The following is an 18905-nucleotide window of genomic DNA, read 5'->3' as shown; positions in this document are numbered from 1 at the left end:
ATGAGAAATAAAGTTTATATTCTTTCTTTTTCTCTTTCTCTTTCTTTCTTCAAATTTTCCATTTTCTCATTTATCATTCTTTCATATTTTTTGATTAATCAAGAAGATTTCTTTAATAACTCTATCATTTTAATATAATATCAAGAGCAATAATTATGCTTCTGCTTATGTTTCTATTCATTCATTTCATCTATTAGTCAAAACTCCTACACAAATCTTCTTCATCTTCTGTTAGTAATACTGCTACTTCTTGCATATCATGTATCTCTAGCCACCAATTCTTTTCTTATCATCAGCAGAGAGCTTGGAAACAATCTTGCCATTCTTGATCATGTTCATCCTAAGAATGCAACTAATGGAATCTTCAAGAAGAATGCAATTGCAATAGCAATATATGGAAATAAAAACTCTATGGTGGTGTCCTAGAATTAAATTTACCTACATGCACTATCAGGAAGGCCTCTATACTAAGAAATTTTCTAGCCCCAAAGGTAGCTATCCTATAATTAGTACATTTATAATTTTGCTCTATGTATCATGCATGTTTTCTTGCAATCATTATGATTAAAAAAAAGAGCAAGAAAGAAAACTTCAAGAACGAATGATTTGGAATTGGCAATTTCTTATCCAACAATAGCAAGGTGCTCATATGATATATGGAGTGTGGGATATATATTGCTTGAATTATGCACGGGTGAAGCTTTGTTTCATACTCATGAGAATTTAGAATTTAGAGCACATTGCTATGATGGAGAGGGTGATTGATACATTACCACAACACATATTGAAAAGACTTGATCAGCCTCAAGGGAGAGTATTAAAGTTGTGATGAAGCTTCCTAGGCTACAAAACCTCATCATGCAACACCTTGATCAATCAGTTGGTGATGTTATACATCTATTGCAGGGATTACTTAGATGATACACTCATTAATCTCAAGAAGATGAAAAGTTTCTATGAAGAGAAGCATCTTGATCATCATTTGGCAATAGAAACTCCAATTTACTAAATTTGACTCACAACCGGTGCCTAGTAGATGTGCAAGAACCTGGTCAACATCAATGGCAACAAGAATACACATTAATCAAATTACAAAAATCTTTACATTCTTTTCTCATTCCAAACCAATCCCTCCCCCTCCCCCCACAATTTTTTTTCCATTCATACTCTAGTTTCTTTACCCCTCTCTCATTAAACACACAACATTACAATGTGTAATTTTTTCCTCATTGAAACAACATATAAGGATCACGATTAAAGTTCATCTCATTTCTCTCTTTCATACGTTATGATTAGTTTGTTTCTGTCAAAAAGATGGTTAAGCTTTGGATGAAGTTGCTTCTGCCTATGGTGGTTAAGCGTAGTTGTTGCTTCGCATTATGATTTCAAGACTGAAAGATGAAGATTCACTCACCAACAAGATGAGGTAGTAGAGTATATCGTTGTGTTCAACACAATCATTTTCAAGCTTGGATGCATGACACATTCCAGCTTGCAGGGGCTGTTAAAGCATTGTTGATGAGATAATTAGTTGTTAGATAATTGGTTGTTAGTTTTACTGGTTTTCAATATATAAATCATTGTATCTTTTTCTAATTCAATCAATGAGAAATAAAGTTTATATTCTTTCTCTTTCTTTCTTCAAGTTTTCCATTTTCTCATTCATCATTCTTTCATACTTCTTGATTAATCAAGAAGATTTCTTTAATGGCTTTTAATATTTGGAACTTAAAGTCAACTTCAAGTAAAGAAAAATGCTAAATAAACTTAAAATAATAGTTTCAAAGTTTCAAAATATACTTTAGATATTATGAAAGGATACTATCATTTTTAATGATTAAATATGATAGTAATTTGTTTTTTAAATTACTACTATTTTATTTACGAAATTTAAACTTTGACATGAAGATTTAATAAATAAAGATGATTTGAATAAGTTATGTATCATTTCTTGTTGAGAGATCTTCATCAATGAGTTATAACATTCCTTATGAGCTAAGTGAAAAAAGCATATAAGTGGGCTTGATACCACATCTTGACCCAAAACCTTAAGACATTAGGTCTATGAGTTCATCCACTTATACTCATCCATTTTTGCTCAATGTGGAACTTCTTTATTCACACCTAGAATACCCAACATCATTAACCATCTCTGTAGTTTTATCTCCAAATGGTGAAGAATAATAATACAATATTAGTTATTAGTCAACGTATGAAGTATACGATAGAAGAATAAATTTGATAGTTTCTTTAGGTTATTTTAAAGTAATACTATTTCAAAATCCAATTGTGATTTGTAAAACAAATTATGGACTTTTTTTTATTCTTTCTCAAACTATCATTTGGAATTTAGAATTGTTTAAAGTTTAAAATGTTATATATTATTATTAAATTAGGGAAAAATGTTTTTGGAGTCCCAAAATAAACTCTTGGCCTTTACCAATTATAATAAGATTTTCATTGAGGACAATTCATACCAATTATATTTATTATTACTATTTTGGTTCAATAAATTAAACTTCAAAATAAAAAGGCAAATAAACCAATAATGATTTGAATATATTAGGAGTCATTCTTCATGTCTATAATTGTACATATATCGTATTGGTGATGAATAATAAGATGATATTATTAATCAGTAAGAATCAATAAAGTAGGTAATAATTGTGTAGAATTTATAGCTTTTTGAGTATTATACAAATAGTAATATTTTAAAATCAAACTATAATTTGTTTTAATAAAAAATGTGTGGCTTCTTAATTCTTTCTCAAACTATTGTATGGAACTTAAAGTCAAATTCAAACAATGAAATATTGAAAATGTTAATGTTAGGTGTCAGTGGCTTAGGAACTCCTAGAAGGAAGTTGAATATGTGTAGCGGTTATCAATCACTGCTTCTTTCACCAAAACCCAATTTTGGAAACAACTCAGTTAATCGATTAACACCTAGTCTTAATCGATTAACACAACAGAATAGAATGATTAGATAGACAAATTGCACAGTTATTTAAAATCAATTGAACAGAGATAAAGTAGATATTGCTAAGCACTATTAATAAACATATGGCAATGAACAATTATACAAAATATAAGCTATTAAATCAAATTGAAACAACAAGAAAAGTAAAGAAGATTTAAAGAGAGAACATCGTGCAAAGATGAATTTTTATCCTGGTTTGTTTGTGGTCCACTGCAAACTATATCCAGGCCTCCTTTTAAGGAGAGAACAGCGTGCAAAGATGGATTTTTATCCTGGTTCGTTTGCGGTCCACTGCAAACTACATCATGGCCTTCCATTCTGATCTTAGGAGATTTTCTTCTTCACAATATTGAATATACGTATGATCACACACACCAATTCAATTTACACAAAAACATAGGACGCTTCTTTCTTGAAATCTAGAACACTTAAACCCTTGTTTAACTCTACCTATCGCCCGAGAAAACCTTTCTCGTGAAACAACCCCAACCAAGATTCTTGCTCTCAAATCAAGACCTCCTAGTCTCGGTGAAGAATCCAAATCTCTGTGGTAGTACGACACCAAGAGATCAATCCAAAATACACAAAAACAGATTAAAACAGCAAGGTATTATAAGCACAATAATGCTTGAAATATTACAAGTAAAAAACCTTAAGACTAACTCACTCACAAATCACTCAAGCCATCAAGAACACGTGAGTTAATCAAAAAAACAGAAATCAATTATATCTCTCTAACAATCTTTACAAATAATGCATGAACATGTGAGCAAGATAAAGATGAGCATAAGAATGTGAAAAACAGTATGCAAATCAAGAATTAATTAAGCATGGTAACTCTCTTTCTCACACATGCAATTCTCTTGCAAAAACAGAATACAAAATGAAATATGCTCTGTAAAATCAATCCTATACAATAGAATACAATGCTGCAGTTTTCTAGAAGTCGCCTCTATTTATACTAGGCAGTTTTTACAGTTGGATTAGTTGCAAACAGTTAAACGATTAAAACAGAAATCAGTTATAACACAAAACAAACTTGTTAATCGATTAAGACAATTCGTTAATCGATTAACCAGTGCAACAGAATTGAAACAGAAAACAGTTGTAACAGAAACACTGATTTAACATAAAAACAGTTGAGTTAATCGATTAACTAGCATATTAAAATACATGGTTCAAAAGGTAAACTTCTCATATGTTATGCACAACTTTTATACATGTTTTAGCAATTATATTATGCATAATATGCACATATAACATGTATGATTATTGCATGAACATATATTTAACTAGATGATATGTCTCATGGAAATGATATGACAATTATGATGGCCTGAGAGACTTGCACTTAGGTTCACCTCACCTATACTCAAACTACTTAGAATAATGACTTTATTTATATCCTAGTCTAGATATGACCATATGAGTTTTAGGCATGTTAATTGTTGAGTCATCTCCAAACTTTAATAGAACCTTGTCTTCATCAAAACATGGGCAAAACATTGTTAGTGTTATCCTTGACACTTTGCAGTTTCAGTTAAATATTCTAAATAATCTTTAAAAAATAGTTTTGTAGTCTCAAAATATACCTTTGATATTATGAAAACATAAAATCATTTTCAATGAGGAAATATGATAAAAAAAAGTATTTTTTTTTATAATTACTACTATTTTTATTTTGGAAATTTAATTGTTCAAATGAATAAGAAGTAAAAAAGATGATTGAAATAAATTTGGCATCACATGCCATATTTATAAATTTATCTCCTTAAAAAAAATAATACCACATTAGTAATTAGTAATAGTAAATAAAGTATGTAATAGAAGTACAAAATTGATGGTTTATTTAGGATATTATATAAAATTATAAATAGTGCAACTCGAAAATCGAATTGCTATTTGTAAAATAATAAATGAACAATTGCTATTTGTAAATCGAATTTACACCCGAATGATTTTTGAAAATATCAAATATGCTTAATAAACTAGAGAAATTTATTTGTGGATTCTCAAAATAAATTTTTTTAACTTACAAATTATAATAATAATTTCATTGAGAAAAATTGATATCAATGTTATTTTTTTATATAAAATTGTTATTGTGTTGGTTCCCAAAAATTAAATTTTGAAATAAAAAATACAAATAGACTAATAATGATTTGAATAAATTAAGAGTCATCCTTCATCTCTATAATTTTTATATCTAATTGGTAACAATGAATAAAGTAGATAAGAATAAAGTAGAGTTATAGTTTTTAGGGTATTACTTTTTAAACTTTTGTTTTTTAACTTAGTCAACTTCAACCGATAAAATTTTGAAAATGTTAAAAAAAATCTAAATACTCTTATAAAAATAATTTGTAGTCTCAAAATATACCTCTGAAATTTGGAAAGTATAATATTATTTTCATTGATAAAATATGATAACAATTTTTTCAAATTTATTTTCAGTTTTTATTGAAAAAGTTGTCACATGGCCATAATATTGTACTACTAGTAAATATTTTATTGACAAATTAATATTGGCTTTTAATTTGGAATAGCATAAGTATAGATAAAGTGTTGTGAGCATATTCTAAATGTATAAATTATACTTCTAAGATGTTTTTGGTTTATACACTACTAAAAATAACATTTTGGAACTTCATCAGCAAGGCCATAACATTTGGTGAGAATTAGTTTACTGCCTCCAATAGTTTCTGAAAATCACAATTGATTATAGTGCCAAGGTCCAACTTTTCTATTTCTGATTACCAACAACAACGCTAAAGTGATCACGAAACTTGCAAGTCAATCACGTCGCCACCATCCATGTACAAGGTTGATCAAAACGTATGGGTTTATAATAGTTGTGTTTTCAATGTTGGGTTTTCTTCCTTATTTAATGGAAAAAGACAAGCTAAAAGTCCCATATAAAGGGGATGAGAAAGTGTTTTATAAAGCTCCATGCATATAAAAGATAAGTCTCACATAAAGTTTGTAAGATTTTATCACACAATACTCTTATGTAACATTCTCACTAATTTAGTAGAGGCTTATTAAGGATAAGGTGATTTTTTGGTACTACCGAGTGTATTTTTTATCTTTTTGGGTAAGGAACTAATCTATTTTGGATTCGTGGTTAGCCCTCCCAACAAGTGTCACTCCCAAGAATCGAACCATCAACTTTAGGATTCAATAAGACATTACACCACTAGATCAATGTCTTGTTAGGAAAGATAAGGTGATCACAGTTTCTTTTCTCACCTTGAATGCTTAAGAAATGTATCCTTGCCAACCATTACATGGAGTTTATACTTTATATCCTTTATATTAAAAATATGTTTTGGCTTATTAAAGGAAAATGCTACTTTACAACACAATTATACAATGAATGTTTACTAGACTACAACCTCTTACGAATAGGAAGAGCAACCAGGCGGGTTGGGGTCGGGTTTGTACATACTCAAACCTGAACTTGAAATTTAAAACTCGAATTCAACGAAGTTGAAAATAAACATATCAATCTCGAACACGTTGAGTTTTGGGTAACCCGGAAAAATCTGAAAATTATATATATACTAAGGAAAGTATGATATCATTTTTGTTTTATTTTTCTCTAGGATTTCTATTTTCTCTTATATTATTTCATTTCTTTTATGTTTGAAGATCCAATAATATGTAAAGTAAAATTAGAAATTAAAAGCAATAGACACATGATAGAAATTTCAATTTTAAATTTAATTATATTACATCGGGACGGGTTCAGGTTAGGATCTTTGCTCTACCAAACCCGAACCTGAAAATTAATTTCAGATAAAACCCGAACCCAATCACATTGGGTTTTCCCGTTAATTTCGGGTTCGATTCGAGTAGGTACGTACGGGTTCGATTTTTATTATCATCCTTACTTAGGAAGATATGTTGTTTTTAATAAAAATTAAATAAATCAAAATTCTTATGTTTTCATGTCTACTTTTCTTACCAGTATTATCATTACTCAATCTGGTTAACTTGTGTTAATCTGCTAAAGCTCTTTATTTAAATCCTAGACTAGACTCCTAATAATTTAATAGAACAAGGATCCTCTCCATTAATGGAGAGGCAAGTGATTGTTTTGCTCACATTTTTAATGACAAAAAGGTAATTTTATGATACACAAAAGAGTAAAATTGTTATTACATATTGCATTTTATGTATTAATGTGTATCACTTGCCTCTCCATTAATGGAGAGGAGCCTTACTCATTTAATAAGGGGCACTTTTTCTTTTTGGATTTTTCTAGATACTGAAAATGAAACACGTGTACAGACATTACATACTAATGTGAGTGATTATGAATGTAAAGTGTCTCATATACAGAAATAGAGAAGAAGTACTATGTACAAATTTGAGTTTTTTTTGTCACCCTATAAATAAGTAACTAATCATTTTCAAATTATATATAATTGTCTCATCTAATAGGTATTGCTCACAAGAATTGAACCGGTAACATTTAATGACTCAATGGGATTAAATCCCTCATTAGACAACACAAGTAAAATAAATTAAGAAAAACATCTTATTCTACAAAGGTTATATCATGGAGTCATTCAATCCATATAATTGATCTCATCTAATAAGATACAAGCTTGTTAGTTGTTAGTTGTTGTATTCTACAAAAGTTGCATTACTTCTAAAACTATTAAGTGTGACATTAAATGAAAGATCAAAATATAGCATTTTGCAAATGTAAAAACAAAAAAAAAAGCGTTCATTAAACTAAAATGAAATTGATGTTTGTTTAAATTATGCCCTTAACACATTTCAAAGTTTATATATAATCATTATGAAACACACACATATTACCTAATACCTAGTAACTTTGAATGTTTTCACTTGTGTATAAGCAGGTATATTAGTACACATTTAAATTTAAAAAAGTTACATTAGTACATATTGTTGAAATATAACTAAAATCTGACCAACGCAAATTTAAATTGAATTTAAAACCATCGTTTATCATACAATACAATGTAAGTGAGTTTAAATTAATTATTAGCTCAATACAATGTTAACCGAAAATATATTTCAACGCATATTATATTGACCAACACAAATTATTGTTATGTAATTAAAAATCACAGAAATAGACCACGCCCCATTAGGATCAATACAAGGACAAATAGAACATGGCTGGTAGCCTTCAAACCTTTGCTTTCTTCATTTTGGATATGCTCAGCAACATTGAAGTTTCCTACATTAACATAATTAATCCCCTTTTATGAAAAGATGCGAAGAATTATATAAAATGTGGATTAATATTCAATCATATATTATGTCCAAATTAAATTATAGGATACCTCTTTCTGGGCCATAGCCACATGCAGATTGAACTGTTTCTTTGATATCCTGAATCGTTGCCCTGTTGTAAAATATGAAGTTGCTGAAAATTTTATCAATACAACTAAGAACTAAGTTTGTCTCTGTAAGACATGGCCCTTCACAGAATTCATCAGTTTTCTGACTTGGCACATTCAGGTTTCCATTCTCCTTCAATCTATAAGACTCTTCACAGCTGCTATACATCTAGACATGGTTAAAATAATAAATGTGAGTGTAATAGTTAGCCACAACCATTGTAAATAAGTACAATAAAAATATAGTTTTTATCTAATTATTGTCATTTCTCATTCATAATTAATTTAAAAATTTAAAAAGTAAATATAAACAGTCATAGGTCATGGTTTGATAATTAGATCATCTCCACAAATACAAATTATTATTTGGGTCACACAATATTTTATAATTTAATATGCATATCAGGAAATTAAAATTAAAAACAACTTTTATTTTTTTCATAATGATAAACATTATTCTTATTCTTATTCTTATTTGAGTCTTATAACTGAACAACAATATTTTGTCCTAAAACATGTCTCAAACTAATCACTATAAAACAAAAATGAAAAAATAATGAATATTTAATTTGTTTAACTGATATGATATATTTTGAATTATATGAGATGTGTTTAAAAACATGTTTTGAGATAGCAAATATTTGTCAGTCACTCATAACATATCACACAAATTCTACATCTTCCTTTTTCCCCATGGGGTCCACATTTTCTTAAGAATAACAACAAACATGTTTTTGTTTTTGTTTTTGTAGAAGGAGTATTCTTATAAATAAGAATCTCACAATAACATATTGGAAGGAATGTTATTATTTCAAGAAGAATGTCGTAAGCATCATCATAGAAGATGCTCTTAGAACTCTTGTAAGAGTATATAACATGGACATAATACATACATGATGATTATATGATTATTATGAAATGTTTGTGGCGATGATACTCACATATTTATCATTGAAACATAGCAAAGCTTTGGAGACAATTTCAGTAGGATCACCAAACCCAGCACCACCACCTCCAGCTGCGCCACCACTACCAGCAGCTCCGACACCATTACCACCACCAAACCCACCACTTGGCTGGGTCTCTTGCACATCCTCATCAGCATTTCCTGTCAAATTGAGGCTTAGTAGGACTTGAAAAAAATACAAACAAACAAAAAACGGAAATTTATAAATATAATGTATGTTTTGGTTAATTATATACCAAAGTTTGTCCAGATTAGAGAAATGTAAAGGATTGCAAAGACTAAAATCCAACGTCTAATATTAACTAGGATTATTTCCATTATCGAAGCTTGTGGGTGATTTCAATTTTATGGGAAAGAGAAATGTAGGTTTGGAGAGCATTATATAGCAGTAATAGTTAGTTGCTAAATATCATGCTAATTCCAATTTGGATCGACCAACAATACCTACCATTACCATTCAGCTTTCTTAATCAAGTTGACAAAATCAGCGTGTTAATCAATATTCCTCATCCTTGCATATGTTTTCTAATTAAGCTAACTCCACACTAAGAATATGTTTGATCATTTTAATTAGTAGTTGCAATACATGACTTAGGATTTATTAAATCATCTTTCATTGTTTTCATAATTTGTACATTTTTTTGAAAATCGGAAATAATGTGAAAACATGAATCGCTTTAATATCTACCAAAGAATTATAATGAAAAATGTATACTCACTATTATAATTATAATATTAATAATAGTAAAAAATAAAAATTATTTTCTCAAACTAAGCATTCCCTAAAAAATCCAAAATATTTCGAAATAATATATAATAAAAATGAATAACTTTTGAAGGTGGACAGATATAAAAAATAATTCTTTGGCTAAAAAATATAAAATAAAAAGAAAGGGAAAGCAAGTAATGGTTTTGCTGTAATTTGTGGTTAAAATTTGTGAAACACAATAAGACTAGAAAATAACAACAAAGAAGCAGTTGAAATGCAAGCCAACAATTTAACTCTCCCTTCAGTCCCAAAAATCAAACCTAAAATAGTTTCACTTGCTTTGTAAGTAATACTTTCCTAACAAGCTAGTGCGTCATAGTTACTTATTGAAGTTGAAAAACACATGTATTCATGATTTCACTATATTTTCGGTTTTGTGGTGAAATCTTAGAAAACAATGAATGAGTGAGAGAGATTTATCTTTTCTCAAAATTTTCTTTCCAGGGATAGTAAGATATATTCTATTTTATAATTGTCTCAACAATTACATTACCTGATAAGTGACAAATTAATAAAAGAAAAGGTTTGTACATATATACAATGATTTCTTACCTTCACAATGAAGAAATCTCTAAATATCATATTTTTACATAATTATTAAGATCGTACTAGTAGATTCAATGGGAAGATAGATGAATCAGACCACATGCCCAGTACAATAACTATAGTCATGCTATCATACGGTTTAAAATATTCATATCATTCAGTTTTTAGTTTATATCATATTATAGTATTAATCAGTTTTCAATTAAAATAAAATATAAAAGTGAATAAAATATAAAAGTGACTTAGTTTTTATCAAAATATTATTATGGAGAATTAAAAAAATCTTTACTATCTTTATTGATACTTCTAAAAGACGATCACCTTGATCGCACACCTCTTAATTTATAATATGATAAAAATAAAAATATTTATCATGCTAGATTTTTAACTCTAATATTTGCATAATATGTATCTAATTTCACTAATATATGATTTAATTGATAAATAATTAGTTGAATTTTTTTATATCTATATTAGTATCTTAACCAATTTGATGTTTGATACCATATTTCTAGATATAAAATATATACTTTTATGTGGTAGTGATGATGTTAGTTGGAATGATGTTAATGTGTAAAGGTACAATATAGATAAACTGTATTATTCTATTATGTTTATTTCTGACTGAGTATACCATGTGAATATATAAGCAATGGGATAACTCTATTATATTGACTCACCAAATTTTAGACTACCACATTATAAACATACTTTTCTATTATATCTACGAGTATGTTGATGACTTTTGTGTCCTCTTATTTTTATTTTATGGTTTTAAGAATTTTTATTATGTCCAAGATTTTTATATATTTCATTTTAAATGATAGAATATTTTTTGTATTTGATGTGTTTTTGTTATAAATATTTTTTTATATTTATTATAATATCCAATTTAAGGTGAGATGTGTGGTTATTATGTTAATAATATTAAGAGAGTTACTTAGGATTATATTGTTTTTTTGTAGAAATAAAAAAAAATGTTACGAGGAAAATAGAAAATTAAAAATTAATCCATAATAGTAATTATACCATATTTTACCTTTTTTATATAGTGTAAAAGTATAAATATTCTCTTCTTACCAAACAAGTCTTATAAGTGTTTTTTACACTATCATCAAATCATTTACGGTTAACTTTACAATGTTAGCGCACATATTTTAAACTTTTTAAGTAAATACGTTTAAGAAATTTAATGAGTTATCATATTAGTGCCACATATGCGTGTGGGCTGGAGTGATAATGTATAGCTTCATATTAAATATGGGCTTCACACAAAGTCCATTTTGAAGGAAATTATGTAAGGAATTTAAATTTGAACCCAAAATGGTAGCTTTCAACACCAAACTTATATGTAATTTGATCAAAATATCATTATTTTATTATATAGTATTTTAAAAATGTTTTCTCATAATTCTTTTGGACCGAATTATTGGTAACTATTTGTTGTTATATATCATATAATAACTGTAAATAAAATGATTAAGATAAAAGCTTGAAACTTTTGTACTATTGACGCTAAAGTGGATTATTTAGTCCCAATAAAATGAAACTTAAATGATTACAGGAACTTTAAGTCAACATGCCCCTCTATTCTAAATGATCAAAGGAAAAAATAAAAATGAAATGGCTTTTATTGAGCTTCTTCTAGTAATTGAAAGCATCCAGAGCTAATTGTAATAATTTACATAAAATCAGGAACATAAGCAGATTCGTGAGAAATTGATTTGGAAAATCCTCTCTCTGTTTATTAAATCCACCCCCTGCATGTAATGGATATAAAATTAGTTAAATACGTGAAGATAATAAACTATATATTTTTTAGCTTTTTTATTTTATGAACCAAGAATAATTAAAAAAAATCCAATTATTCTAACCACATGATTTTATTCTAGAAACTCACGAAATTATCTCAACCAGATGTACATGCTGGTTGTCTTGGGGGAAGCCTCTGATGTGGAGTTCTCTGTCACAAAAATAAAAACATATAGAGGAAAATTGGCTAAATATTATTTTTTTGCAAAATGAAATATATTTTATTTAAAAAAGAAATTAAGAACCATTTATTAGTACTAACATATGTACCTGTAGTTTTGGTCGAAGGGTTTCTACAGCTTCTTTAGATTGTTGATTCACTCCAGCACCTTGCTATTGAAATTAATGAACAATTTTTTATATATACACATTACTATTTAATTTATTTTGATGGTTTTGGGATAATATTTTCTGTTTAACACATAAAAGCTAAAATGTACCTTGCATAATGCCCAATCTGCTGAATCAAAGAATGCCCTTTCATGATCCTTTTAACCCAACAAAACAGAAAAAAAAAATATTTTATTAAGAAAGTAAAACATGTGAATTTATGGTATGAAAAAAATGGGATTTTTTTTAGTTTGGGCATACTTTGGATATCAAAGGCTTCTTCTTTGGGACAAGCCCACCATACTTCTTTGGTGTGGATGTTGGCTGAAGTTATGTTGTTAATTCATACACAAAGAAACAAAAGGGAATGTTATATTAATAAATTAACAGATGCTAGTAAATATATATACTTTAAACTTTTGGGGCCATCTCTCACCAACCACCAAATAAAATTCTTCAATGAGAAAAGTCATGGCCAATTGGCCATCATACATATACATATACATACATATATATATATATATATATATATATATATATATATATATATATATATCGGGAGCTACTCACTTGAGAACAATGCACTATTATGATAAATGAGAAAACTTAATATATATCATTGGATCTTGATTGAATGGTTAAGATTAAAAGATACATACAACTTTTAATCTTAACCATCCATGATTAGTTTTAAGGCCCAAATTTATTATTTTCACAATTTTTATATGAGAATTGTTCTTACTTGAATAAGTCTAATTGCTCAACTAAAACTAGGTGATGGTTTTCTGGTTTTGTTTACATAAAAGGAGTCTATAGTCTATACCCACCCATATTATAATATATGGAACTTCACTAACCTCTTCTAAGAAAATATTGCATTTGACATTTGACTATTCTATCTCTAATCTAATCAAAATCTAATCTACCATTTTCTATTACCAAACACAAAACAATATTTAATTCAGCATGCACAAATTACCCAATTATACTAATCGTGGATGTATATAATAATGATTGAAAAATAGAAGTCTTTAAATTATGATGGCCATGGGAACCTCATGCTTCGGAACAAACAAAGTTCACATGATTTGCTTGACAGCCCAACCACCAGTTAGAATTAGGATAGTTTTGCTGTGTTATTCAGTTTTGTAATTGATGTCCTCAAACATAAATATGATGTTCCAAATCCTCTTATGTATGATGTCATTATAAATAATAATAAAGTAAAAATAACAATAATAATAATAAATATTTAAATTTTTTAATTGATATAATATGTTTTTGGTGACACTTATGTCAGATTTATCTAGTGACACTGTTTTAGGTTGGACCCCATGAAATTCGAACCCATATAAGTCATAACCGACAATTTTAGTGCTCCCCCAAAATATCTCATGCTTCCCATCAAAAACTTTTTCTTTAAATGGTATATGTGAGCTAACATGCACATGTATCTCATTGTGAAATTGCAAATACAGCACAAAATTGTCTATATACTTTTTTTAAAGATTCAAATAAAGTTTGCTATTGTCTCTTCAAAATAGCCGAGTGTCTTGTACACTAATTCATCCATTAGTCATTTGTTGGTTGATGAAAATTTTGAAAAAAATAATATAGATTTTTATATCTTATGAAAAAATTCATATAGATCTCAATAGTTTATGTAAACTCTAATGAAAAAGTGTATAAAAGACCCAATCATAATGTTTTATGTATTTAGGAACCATTTTTAAAGCTTATTTAAAATAAAATATAAACTTTCAAAATCACATAACATTCTAGGAATCTATGTTACCCGTAAATCTGTAATTTGTTACGTATGATTGTTACCACTTACCCCATGATTAAGCATCCAATAAAAACTCTAAAAACTTAAGATACCTATTTAATAAAAAGTGAGGATTTAAAGTTTGGAAATCCAATAATTTAGATTTATTTAATAATCCAAATCATTAAATTTCTCTACAATAATAGCTACAATTGAGAGTAATTTTAAAACCTTACTTATGAATTCTTTTCTTTTATAAACAGAAAGATAAAAAAAGTACATGGTACCATAATGATGGAAAAAGAGTACATGAGTACTACGTAATGTACACAATTGAAAATGGACACGTATACACCTATATATGACACTCAATTAGAAATTGACAGATAGATTTACCTTTCCCTATAAAATTTAGGTACCATTTCCCTTACGTGTGGTACAGCCCTATTGCAAATTAGCAATGCCACACCACACAAACCAAAACACTAACATTATTCACTGCTATATATGATTGCTAATTACCATTTATTTACTACTTAGTTGTTACTGTCAAAAGAAGCTCCATTTCCCTAAATTATAGCATCACTAATTTGTTGAAAGCAACATAAAAACACAATTGGTTTTGATATTCCCCTAAATTATAGCATCACTAAGTGATATTTATATTATATGAAGATGACATTAAGCCAGAAAATGACACTATAAAGATATTTAGACTATATATGGTATCCTTTGTTAGATACCTTACCAAAAATAAAATAATAATAATAATAATAATAATAATAAAATTAAGAAGAAAAAGGGTAGGGTTGGGTTGGAGTTTGGTTAGGTTACCTCAACATCTTGGGCAGTGAAATAGTCTTCCCTATTGCACTCTGCCATCTCCTTTTATCTGTTCAACAAAACCAAATGATCACTACTCATGAATCAAAAACCAATCTTTCAAGCATGGAATATTAATCTATGAAATGTAACCTTTAAATTGAGTGCAAAAAGAAGAAAGAGAGAGAGAGTAACAAGAGGGCACTCTTGCTATTAAGAAAAATGGATAGAAGTAAATGGTTCAAAGGCATGTTCTTTTATAGGGGCAGTGAAATCCTACAAAAAGTAGAAAAGAAAGCATAAAAAAAGATAAGGTGTTGATAATTACCTTGTGGCAAGAGGAAGGTAGAGATGCTAGGAAGAGAAAGGGAGAGAGAAGGGATAAAAAAGAAATAAAGAGAATGAGCAAGAGTGAAAGGGTTAGATAAGAATATGTATCCACTGCACATGCCAAGAGATTACATTTATAATAGCTTGAGGAGGAAAATATTTACTTGAGTTAAACAGCTACTACCTATATAACATATATATTATAATAGGTCTGATTTATTTAAAACAATAATGTTTAAACTTGACTTATTATTTAAAAGTGTAGGTTGACTTATAAGTATATTTAATTTAAGTTATAAAGCATTTAAATAGGTTAATATGGATATATTACATAGATTAACAAGTTGGTGTATTAAATTATATATAAAATATTTCATCATTCATCTATTAAAATTATGACATATATCATATTTTTTAGTTTTTAGAAATATTTTTGTAGAAAGTGGTTAAAAATGAGGCATGACATATTTTTATTCTCATTAAATTATAAGTGTAATATATAAACTGTTTGTTCAAAGATTTATGTACAACCAATATATTATTTATCATTCATTTGAATTACATTTTTGAAGAGTCAACAATGATTAAATATGAATGACATAGTGACATTATATAGAACTCATGAGAGCACATCTGTTGTCCTATTTTTTTGTAGCACTCTATGTATCTTTCATTGTAATTGGTTGGAAAAAAATTATTGAAGTTAAAATTATAATTATTAAATATTTTTCTAGTCAATCATATCACTTGGCATATAGAGTGACATAAAATAATGGGACAACATATATGCTCCCTATAACTCATATACTATTGGTGTACACATTTTTCTCTTAAATTATAATTTGTATATATTTTTATATACAAATTTCACATACAACAATTTTAGTTAAATTAAAGTATTATAATATGAATGTAATATATAATATAATTAGATAGATATATTTGTAAGACTTAACAAACATTTTAGATGATTTAAATTTTCTTTAAGTTAAACAAGAATGTTAAGAAGCATTTGACTCATCTATTTTAAAGCTAAATCATATTATAATTACCTATATGGCATAATTTTCATTTACCTATTTTGCCCTTATAATTAATAATTATTACAATATTTTTTATATAATAAAAAATATAAATGGAGGTTACAGGAAGTTACATCCACTAAATATATCAAACTACCAATGCATTTTTAATAATATTACAATTCATTTTTATATTTTCATCAAAAAATTATAATACCATATACAAAAAAATGATATAATTCTCTAAAATAAAATTATAAAATTTAAATATTCAATACTAAAAAATAAAATACGGGTCGACAGATATAGAGTCACTCACGACACGCTAGTAGATATAAAGATAATTAGAAGCTTCTAACTTAAGTAACTTATTGAAGGAGAATGTTCAATAAAACCAACTATTGAACTTACCCAAATTTTTAAATGATTAAAAAAAGGCATATATTATTTGTTTATTATTATTATTTAAATGATAATTATTAATTGAAGTAATTAAATATGTACATAATTAAATAAATAAATATTATTAATTTGAAAAATTATTATTAATTTTATATTAAATAAATATTAATAATTTAGTACAATTATTAGTAATTTTATATTTATTTATTTATTTATGCACATAATTTGGTTAAATTATTAGTAATTATTCCTAATAATTATTTATATATATAATTATTCATAATTAACCTATAATTATTAGTATTTTTTGGTTTCTCACAGATATCCTCACACTGGAGGTAATATTATATGAGTTGGAAACATCTATATATAAGTGGGACTAACTCTCATAATAAACATTTTAGTATGATAAAACTAATACAATTTTGTAAATTTTGAAAAGGTAACAGTGACAAATGAATCATTAAAAGTTCTTATGATTTTTGTAAAGTTTTCTAAAATAAGCTTTCAAACGTTAAAAGATTTGTCTGATTATTGTTTATCGAGTGTCTCTAGTATCTTATTGATCGGGCTCAAAAGCTACGAGCAACCTAAAAATCTAGAAGCTCACATTTTATACTACATAATGAACCTTTAACATGCATGCTGGCTGATTTCCACCCCTAATTAGGATGGGAGCTTATTTCACTCCATGTGCCAAGAGTATAGCCGTAAAAATAGGCTTATAGGGCTTGGGTATCATTTTAGGTATTTTTTATTAAATCCGGGTTTATTAGCCCGGCCCGGTCGGGCTATTATAAATCCGGGTTCGGTTCAGGCTTACCCAGGCGGGTTCGAACTACCCGTTTTACTTATATGTTTTAATCTTTTTTGAGATTTTTGGCTTGGTAATAAGCACTAAATGAAAATTTACAAAAAAACTTATAATAAAAAATAGATAATAAGTATTATGTTATTATGTATTTAATTAGATTTAACTTTACCACAAAAATATAATAAAGAAAATAATGTTTACAACAAAACTAAAATCAACATAAGTTGTTTATCATAGAGAACTCCACACCACCAAATTTAATATAATAGTTCACAATAAAAGTGTTGATAAAGAACATACAAAAAGATAATATTTTTATTAGTATCAAATGTTTATATATTAAAGTGAAGTTACAAATTATATTGTGTATAAAGAGTGAGAGTCCAATAGAAATGAGAGATTTAATAAAAGAGTTATGTTAAAAATCATACACGTGGACTTAACATCACGTCTTAACTCAAACACAATGCATTAGATCTATAAGTTTGGTTGCATTTTGTATAACAAATATGTTAAGAAAAGTTATACGTTAATATCAAATGATACATATTTTTTGAATAGATTAAATATGTTAATAAATTTAAAAAAAAAATTATTTTTTAGTTTATGCAGGTCGACCCGCCATAACCAGCAACCCGCTTAGGGCGGGTTTGGGCTACCATTTGATATGCATAAATTGTATCGGATTTTTTATTCCGGTTCGGCTTAGCCCGAACCCGACGTGGGCTAGCCCGAACCTGTCCGGGTAGTCCGTTTTGACACATCTAGCCAAGAGATATGATTGACTAGAAAAATATTTAATAATTACAATTTTAACTTAAATAACTTTTTTAAACAATCATAGCTGATGGTACATAGAATGATACACAAAGTGAGATAACAGATGTGGTCCCAATTAAGATACGCCGATAAGAACACTACTATCTATGCAAAGTAATAAAATTTACATTGGATCCTATTTA

General features: G+C 27.7%; 2 protein-coding genes and 1 long non-coding RNA gene across 8 annotated transcripts; 1 reads left to right on the top strand and 2 right to left on the bottom strand.

Moving 5' to 3' along the window:
- LOC109334038 lies at positions 2139-9696 on the bottom strand. Its single transcript, XM_019569610.1, has 5 exons — positions 9565-9696; positions 9303-9469; positions 8305-8530; positions 8059-8198; positions 2139-2150 (listed from the first exon to the last, which is right to left on the bottom strand). The coding sequence occupies exons 1-4, from the start codon at positions 9644-9646 to the stop codon at positions 8083-8085; spliced, it is 591 nt and encodes a 196-aa protein (XP_019425155.1). The 5' UTR covers positions 9647-9696; the 3' UTR covers positions 2139-2150; positions 8059-8082.
- On the bottom strand, positions 12257-15846 carry LOC109333674. Of its 6 annotated transcripts, none has more exons than XM_019569211.1 (7): positions 15704-15846; positions 15388-15445; positions 13047-13109; positions 12896-12943; positions 12726-12788; positions 12544-12606; positions 12257-12403 (listed from the first exon to the last, which is right to left on the bottom strand). In XM_019569211.1, the coding sequence occupies exons 2-6, from the start codon at positions 15433-15435 to the stop codon at positions 12553-12555; spliced, it is 276 nt and encodes a 91-aa protein (XP_019424756.1). In that variant the 5' UTR covers positions 15436-15445; positions 15704-15846; the 3' UTR covers positions 12257-12403; positions 12544-12552. The 6 variants fall into 6 exon arrangements, with proteins under 6 accessions (XP_019424756.1, XP_019424759.1, XP_019424758.1 ...); XM_019569214.1 differs by having other exon boundaries at positions 13047-13097; XM_019569213.1 differs by having other exon boundaries at positions 15388-15448; positions 15704-15810.
- Positions 14774-15341, top strand: LOC109333676. The gene is made up of 2 exons (XR_002106038.1): positions 14774-15172; positions 15208-15341. It is a non-coding gene; the product is annotated as an uncharacterized LOC109333676 (long non-coding RNA).

The sequence above is a fragment of the Lupinus angustifolius genome, chromosome LG19, assembly GCF_001865875.1.
Source record: "Lupinus angustifolius cultivar Tanjil chromosome LG19, LupAngTanjil_v1.0, whole genome shotgun sequence".
Classification (NCBI taxonomy): domain Eukaryota; kingdom Viridiplantae; phylum Streptophyta; class Magnoliopsida; order Fabales; family Fabaceae; genus Lupinus; species Lupinus angustifolius.
Note: the sequence above shows the minus strand (reverse complement) of the source record. Positions and strands in the feature narration are given on the sequence as shown.

Excerpts from the sequence above, each read along its gene's own strand:
- LOC109334038 (XM_019569610.1), bottom strand. The coding sequence starts at position 9,646 with ATGGAAATAATCCTAGTTAATATTAGACGTTGGATTTTAGTCTTTGCA. Across the intron at positions 8,531-9,302 it reads TATGTTTCAATGATAAATAT|ATGTATAGCAGCTGTGAAGA; the intron begins GTGAGTATCATC and ends AACCATGTCTAG. Across the intron at positions 8,199-8,304 it reads TGGCTATGGCCCAGAAAGAG|GAAACTTCAATGTTGCTGAG; the intron begins GTATCCTATAAT and ends ATGTTAATGTAG.
- LOC109333674 (XM_019569211.1), bottom strand. The coding sequence starts at position 15,435 with ATGGCAGAGTGCAATAGGGAAGACTATTTCACTGCCCAAGATGTTGAG. Across the intron at positions 13,110-15,387 it reads TCACTGCCCAAGATGTTGAG|CCAACATCCACACCAAAGAA; the intron begins GTAACCTAACCA and ends ACATAACTTCAG. Across the intron at positions 12,789-12,895 it reads CAGATTGGGCATTATGCAAG|CAAGGTGCTGGAGTGAATCA; the intron begins GTACATTTTAGC and ends TAATTTCAATAG.